Source organism: Loxodonta africana, unplaced genomic scaffold (genome assembly GCF_030014295.1).
Source record: "Loxodonta africana isolate mLoxAfr1 unplaced genomic scaffold, mLoxAfr1.hap2 scaffold_29, whole genome shotgun sequence".
Taxonomy (NCBI): domain Eukaryota; kingdom Metazoa; phylum Chordata; class Mammalia; order Proboscidea; family Elephantidae; genus Loxodonta; species Loxodonta africana.
Genome location: NW_026975011.1, coordinates 2,740,568 through 2,748,850, shown reverse-complemented (window position 1 = coordinate 2,748,850; position 8,283 = coordinate 2,740,568). Strand labels below are relative to the sequence as shown.

The window sequence follows — 8,283 nt, the reverse complement described above, 5'->3', positions numbered from 1 at the left end:
TCCAGCTTCCCAATACTGGGCATTGGAGAGCTTAGAAAATTTTCAGAAGACACTCCAAAGTGTGGAAGCAAGGATAGTGTTCTGCTGGCCCAGGTCTAAGGGTAACACATTGCTGTCATTTTGATACTATACTGCTCTCTAAAATACCAGTTCTCTAAATCTATGAACATAAAGTGACAATTGATGCAATTTATAGAGTCAGGGGAAAGATAATTGTTCCAGACAGAGGGAATAGCTTATGAATGCACAGTCCCTATGGAAAGAACATGACTCGTCACTAAGAGGAACAGAAAGGGGCCACATGGACTGGAAGATCAGTCAGGGGTTGTCTATGAGAGAGGAGTTCAGAGAGGTACGAGAGCAGCAAGATTACTGCAGCCTGATCTTCAGCAACCGTAATGTTTTAACTTACCCTGAATGACATGGAGTGCAATTGCAGTCATGATATGATCTTATTCATGGTTTTAAAACATTTCTCTGTGCTGAGGGTAGAGTATTGGGGCAGAGGGTTCAAAGATAAAAGCAGGGAGACTATGTAGGAGGTAATTGCAATAATCCAGGTGATTACAATGATGGCTTGGAATTAGGTGACAGCTCCCAAAATGATAAGAAGCTCTTGAATTTGGGATACATGTTAAAGTTAAAGCCAACAGGATTTCTGGATAGAGTGGATGTGGGGAATGAGAAAATACAAATAGATCAAATGTGCCAACAGTCAAGATGAAGGATGACATAGGTGGAATCAATCTGGGGATGGGAGCAGAACCAGGAATACAGCTTTGGGTTTGTTCAGTTTGAGATATCTATTTGTCATTTAGTTGGAGATACCATGAAAGCAGGTGGATGTCCAGATTTCAAGCTCAAGGAAGATTCTGGGACTTAGATATTAATTTGGGAACCTTGGTCATGTAAAGAGTATGTGAAGGCAGAGGACTATATCAACTAGGTTAAATGGTGCTAATAGATTTAATAAGATGAGAAACTGGCAATTGCTGTTAAATTTTATGTTACAGAGATCTGAGTTGTCCTTGAGAATAGGATTTACAGATAGTATTAGGTATTAAAGTGTGACTGACAGGAATTTAAAGAGAATGGAAGAAGAGAAATGGGAGACAGGCATCATCGTGATCCCTTGAGTTCTGCTGCAAAAGAGGGAGAATGAAATGAAGTATTACATAAAAAGGAAGTGGAGTAAAAAAAAAGGTTTCTTTAAGGATGAGAGAGGTAATGAATTGCTTCTTTGCTAATGTAACTATTCCAAGAGAGAGTGAAACATAGATGAAATAAAAGACAGAAGAGATTCTTAGACAAGTAAGTGTCCTTGTGTAAACAGTGAGAAGATGACATCCCATGCAAAAATAAAGAGAATGGTTGCCTTTGGTAAGGGTCACAGACACTTTGTTTAAAATAGCAGTTAAGAAGGCAGCATATAAGTGAATGGAGGCTGGTAGAATGATAGATATAGTTGTAGGAGTCTGGAAGTTCTCTTTTGATGGTTTAAATTATCTCAATTAAATATGAAGGAAGTACATCAATGTTTCCCATTAAGTTTGACACTTGTGGTAGTTTTTTGGGCAGATACCTTTCTTCAAATTAAAGTATCCTTCTATTCTTTTCTTTGCTAAACCTTAGTATCATGAAGAGTTGTGAATTTTTGCAATTCTAATACAGAGGTGATCATATAATTTATCAGCTGGTATTAGTAACAAGAAGTCCCCTGAAAACAAAAGAGTAAGACTAAGATTTGTTTCAGATGTCAGGATGCCAAAAAAAAAAAAAAAAAAAAAGTCAGACACTGAGCTGTTAAATAACATGCTTAATGAGTAAAGTCTATTTAACGTGAACTAATTTGGGGATCCCACAAAATGATACGAAATTTGTGAGAACTAATTAACAAGGAATATCAGCATTAATGAACAGAACAGTTCATAAATGTAATAGATGATATAGATTCTGATATTACTTTATTTTTTAGCAGTGACTTAAACAAGTTGGAAATTTAGTTCTCTCTTACATAAATGAAATTTGTACGGGGCTGGTATTACAACTCTATGATAGGGATATGGAATCCTTCAGTCTTCCTTTTCCACTAATCTTGACACACATCCTCATGGTCCAAAAGTGCTGCCTGAATTCCCACAACGATTCCACAATCACAGAATTATCATTTAATACACCACCTTCATTTATATTTTATTGGCCATAATTCGTCACGTGGCCACACCTAACTACATTGGATGCTGGGACATGCCTTTTAGCTAGGAAGAAATATGCCTTAAAAAACCAAACATACAAACATTGCCATCCCTTGAATTCTGACTGGGAAAGTTTCCAGATTTGTGATCTTTATAAGGAAAGCAGACTGTCACATCTTTCTGCTGCAGAGCAGGAGATGCTTTCGAAAAAACACTCCTTACATCAGCAGCCGAGGGCTTACTTACAGTGCCACCAGGGCTGCTCAACTAGGATCAGTACTCTAAAAGTAATTTTTTTTTTCAGTTAAAATAGCTTCAGGAAGTTCCTATTCCTGATATCTAAGATATTTTTTTCCTTCTTTCCATGAAGGTTTTTCAAAGTATGGTTTGAATGGCAAGAAGCTTAATAATCTGATTCCTGTCTTTTAGTGAATTCTTTTCATTATTTTATTCTAAACAAACATAAAATTCAACTCTCCTCAGATTCCCTAAGACGATACTGAGCTGCCAACTCCAAGATATGAGTGACCTGAGGGTGGAAATAGCATTTCCTGACCTACCCATTAGTATTTTTCTGTTGCATTACATTACATTCAGCAATACAGGTTCCAGCCCCTATAAAGTATTTGGTCAAGCCCATTTTGATTTCCTTCCTCTTGAAATTTAATTTTTTTAAGCTTAATGTTTTATTTTTCATCAGAAAGCACCACCAGTCTGGTCCACAATTTCCTCATGGCATTTTTCACTTCCTTATTCTTGAAAAGGTTTTTTTTTTTTTTTTTAATTCCTGAAAGTATAAATCAAAGGATTGAGCAAGGGAGTTATGAATGTGTGCAAACTATGGCCACCATCTTGTCGAAGGAGAAAGCAGATGGAGGTCGGGCATACACAATTATGCATGGGACAAAGAATAAAACCACGACAGCAATGTGAGATCCACAGGTGGAGAGAGCTTTCCGCCGTCCTTCAGAGCTATGAGTTCTTAGAGAGAGCAAGATGACACCATAGTAGATGAGCAACAAGGAGAAGATTATGGTGCAGATAAACCCACCATTGGCAACCACAGAAAGGCCAAAGATGTGAGTGTCAGTGCAGGCAAGCTTCAATAATGGGTACAAATCACATAGAAAGTGATCGATAACATTGGGGCCACAGAAGGGCAGCTGGAAAGTAAAGAGAATTTGTATCACAGAATGCAGAAAGCCCCCTGTCCAGGCTACCCCCATCAGGATACCACAGAGCCTCCAGTTCATGATAGAGGAGTAGTGCAATGGCTTGCAAATGGCCACATAGCGGTCATAGGCCATGGCGGTGAGGATAATCACCTCCACTCCAGCAAAGAAGTGCTCAGCAAAGAGCTGGGTCATACAGCCCTTGAAGGAGATGGTTTTCTTCTCATAGAGGGAGTCCGCAATCATCTTTGGTGCAAATGCAGAGGAATAGCAGGCATCCAGGAAGGACAGGAAGGCCAGAAAGAAGTACATGGGGGATCCCAGGAGTTTCGGGCTGCTGACAATGGTCACCACAACTAGCAAATTGCCCCCAACAGTTGCCATGCAGCAAAACAAAAAATACAACAAATTCTATTTTTTGAACACTTGGGTTCCATGAAAGACCCAAGAGGACAAATTCAGTTTCAAAGCTTTCATTTTGCATATTTTGGAGGAAAAGGTGGAAGCTACCACAGTGACCATGTAGAATCTGAAATTATGAGAAAGATGTTTGTCTCAAACGAGTTTATGATATTGGCATAGTCATCAAAGTATCGATGAATCCATAAGCAAAATTATTTTAAGTCCTTTGTTCTTGTTAAAAATACAAAAAAAGAAATTTCTTGAGCTATGAGCCAGAGCTGAGGTTAAACCCTTTAAAACAGTCAGAGTTTCAATATGTGGGAATGGAAACATTCATATGTGGTAGGGATGACAAATAGTTTTTAAAGTGGGTGCCAGCTTTGACTTATTAGGAGTGGCTACCTAGAGGGAAATGTTGAGGAGGATTCTGAAGCACATCCAAGCTCTGAGGAAAGGAGGACTATAATGTATTAGTTATGCCTTCCATTGACATGGCATGGGAACCATGATGACTTGCATGGGAAATGCATCCTTCCCCAGGAGACTGCCTTAAAAAAAAAAAAAAAAAAAAGCCTTACCTACAAATAAAAGAACAGATAACATGTATTTTAAGAGACATTTGGAAGCCATGCCCACTCTCCCAAATGTTTCTTTAAAAGTTTGAGCTGAACTGAGCCTTTAAGATGGAGTACTTCATTCCGTATAAAAAATAAAGACCAAGGGAAAAAGTGCCTAACTGTATGCTTAAAGAGAGTATATATTAAGTGTCGTTTTTTTTAAATTCATTTTAAAATGAAAACTGAAACTGACTAAAATAATAATAATAATACCTACTTTAAAATGTTGTGTTGTTGACTAAGTGAAATAACTCAAGGAAAGCAATTGCTCAGTGCCTAGTTTCTAGGATACAGTCCATATTAGATTTTATTACCCCTAATAACCCTAATTTGGGAGGTTAAGTTAAAAAATTAACAAAAGGTATATCTGGGATTTTCTGGCTCCAAAGACAAAGTCCATTCCACTGGATCAATAACGAGCAGTGAGAACATTTCTTTTCTGGGAGAACTTCAGAGCAAGGATGGCCTTTGTACAGTCTCCGCACAGCTCTCAAGGTTAAAACCTTCTGATTCATTTATTCATGTTTAAATTAGACACCTCAGGGAAAAGAAACTCCACATGATTTATAATCAGAAGGTAATGGCCCTACCATATAAATAAATATCAAATACATATACAAAGGGCAACAACCATGGAAGTGAAGAATAGAAACAACATATTCAACATAAGCCAGTCTGAAGACTTTATTAATTCTTAACCAATTCTTTAAACAACGTGACCTAACATGATCAAGTGCAACTCCTCAAGGCATATTCATTTCAAAATTATATAATGTCATTGTAAAACAGTAAATACATTGCTTACAAAAGCATCTGACAAGACTATGATGAGGGCCAATTTTGAAAATGTGAAAGTGTTGGTTATCCCAAAGAACTGTTGCAAACAGTGATTATTATTATCTCACTCAATAAACCAGCTGCTTTCCCCATAGAAAGCATTTCCACGATTCAACCAGATAATTATTTCAACTTCTTACTTCATTTTCCATGGGTAGACACAGCATTGAAGAATTAGCCTGTCCTTGTTTGTACCTATAATAGAAATTTATCACTCAAATCATTTACATAATTATATGTTTGCAAAAGAGATGAATAAAATACTTGTGGGGCTGATTTTGTTGAATGCCACTTAGAATTGACAAATAAAACTAGTGAATATACAATTTTACAGTTTAATGCAATCTGTTTGTTTGCTTTTAAACAACCATTTTCCTTATGTTCCCAGGGACCTAGGCAATCCTAAATTGTGCCAGCACTGTTAACTCCGTATCCAGCTGCAAGCTGTTACCCAGAAACAAACAAAAAAACATAAAACAAACCCAAACGGGTCATTGGGTCTGTCAACAAACATATATTAAAATATAAAGATTATCAGTAGAATAAAGGATTAACCTAACCACAGAAGGCCATAACCACAACAGGCCAATTTGTTTATCAGGATTCACATGGCTTCAGACACTAAGAAACTGTATCAAAGGGGGAGGACTGAGTGCTCTAACTTGTTCAGTGGACTGTGGAAGTGCCTACCAAAACTAAGTGACGATTTACCCCAGGAAGCAAGTTAGAGATCTACCCTATATCACACATAGCCCACATCACTGAAACAGTTATCATATGACAGACCCTGGGCCCCTGAGCCAATAGACCAAACTGTTAGAAAAGATGAACAAGAAAAGGTCACCCAATCACGATCTTAGTTCTTTGTATTTCCTTAAACCAAAGATAGTCTCTAAGTAATTTTCTTGTAGGCAATTATACCAATGGCTGTGAAGACCCCCTAGAATCACTATTACTCATGATGAATCCGCACCTGTCAAAATTGTATAAAAAGCACTTATTGATTATCCTTCTTTGGATTTTGGTTTGTTTGTAGCCTGAGTGCTTGCAGACAATATCCTTTTTTGTTTTCTGACATGTCACAATAAAAAACTCTGTTGCAGAAGGCTTTAGTGAAAGTTATCACTCTACAACAGACATAGGATTCAACAGTGGTCATTTTAGCCTAGGACAAAAGTAAAGGAGACAATGAAGTGAAGTAAGTAAGAACATCAACTCCAGACTCATACAGGCTTGGGTTCGTATCCAAGCTCTTCTATTTAGTTATGCCTCATGGAACAAGTTGCTTCAAATCCTTGGTTTCCACCTCTGAAAAGTGAGCTAATAAGAATGCCTGTTGATAGAATCAGATAACACAATACACATAAATACATTCAACAGGAGATCAAACCCCCAGACCACTGACACAGAAAATTGTCAACATTTTTACTTACACTTAATTCCACTTTTACCATGAACAGGGCTGACAAGTGCTTTTACTGGTAAACTCTTTGACTCTTTCTTTTATTACTTTAAAAATGGAAATTATTTTATTTGGTCACAGTGTAGATATGCCAATTTTTTTTAATGCATAGCACTTTTAAATAACCTTTGTAATCCCTTAGTACCTGTGAAACCCACATGAGTCCACTGCTACTTCAGGCAGCTTCTTTATACAAAGAAAATCAAGCTGTCTGTAAATTAATTGATGCTAATTTATATTAATGATTAAATAATTCTGAAAATGCAAAAATGTGAATTATAAATCTCACCATGTATCATGTTTTTTTTTTTTTGAAAATTCTAGTGTTGCCAATCTCCTATTCTTTATGGAGAAAAGTCCATTCAGTGGCTGGATAAAATGTGAATGTCATTTCCAAGTCTTATTTCTACATCTAAGAGAGAGAGAAAGTCTCACAGACACACAAGGCAGAGAATGTTCCCCATTGCTTCTCAACTGCTGTTTCTAATTTGCTGTCATGGAACAAAACACAGAGAAGCAAAGGTCTCCTCCTTTATTTCCAATTGGAATTTAAAAAGGTTTCCCTGAGAGGACATGAACCTGTAGAACTGCCTCTCAGTTGCCCCTGGGGATTTGAAAAATTTCAGTCAGCATGATTATCCCAGGCACTTTTACGTGGTTTGAAGTATTTAAGCATTGGCAGCATCCCGAGGTCCCAAATCAATTGGGAATTTTTTTTTTTTTAATCTCCTTCTTTCATACCTACTCCTGAGATTCTATGTGAAGATGTTTTCACTTCCCTTTATGTTGAGGAACATAACAATGTGTATACTGGAATAGAAACGCCTATGTTCTTACTAAATTCAAGACCTCAGTTCTGGAATAAGGCACAGCATCTATACATGAGGACAACATGTGCTGTTCTTGGGCTGGGGTAGCAATGAGTGCTTCTTAAGAAATAACATATTTCATATAGAAATATGCAAAACTATATAGACTAACCCAAATGTTATTTTTTTCTCTACATACCTGATCTTGATATTCCATGACTTTAAAACTATAAGCCTGATATCCGTCCCTGGGTGGTATAAATCTTTAATGCACACACCTGTTAACTGAAAAGATGGATGTAAAAGTCTACCTCGAGGTACCTCAGAACAAGGTCCTGGCCATCTGCTTCCAAAAAATTAGTACTTAAAAGCCCTATGAGGCATAGTTCTACTCTGACACACATGGGGTCCTCATGAGTCAGAATCAACTCGACAGTAATGGGTTTTGTTTGTTTGTTTGTTTAATATTTTCTTCTCTTCCCATGTTATATGAAAAGAATGAGTGACAGATCAGTTTGCTCTGATGAAATGTAGTATTGTGATTGAAGTTTGAAGGAAAACCTGGAGATGCCCCAACAGGCCGCTTCAGAAAGGGGCTAAACCAAACACTTTGTTACTCCATTCACTATTTAAACATTTTACTTTACCGACTTCTATGGCAATTCATACCTCACAAAGATGTAAAATTTAAGTGATTCATCAGAAAAGTTAAGGCCCAGAGGCACCTTCACATCAAGCACCTATGGGAACAAAGAACAAGGGTTGCTTTCTTTTTATTAAAATTTTAGA

The 8,283-nt window shown here is 37.2% G+C and overlaps 1 protein-coding gene across 1 annotated transcript; it reads right to left on the bottom strand.

Moving 5' to 3' along the window:
- Nucleotides 1–1,812: 1,812 nt before the first annotated feature.
- LOC135229435 (olfactory receptor 4C15-like) lies at nucleotides 1,813–4,235 on the bottom strand. The gene has a single exon (XM_064279014.1). The coding sequence runs from the start codon at nucleotides 3,749–3,751 to the stop codon at nucleotides 3,017–3,019; it is 735 nt and encodes a 244-aa protein (XP_064135084.1). The 5' UTR covers nucleotides 3,752–4,235; the 3' UTR covers nucleotides 1,813–3,016.
- Nucleotides 4,236–8,283: the final 4,048 nt, after the last annotated feature.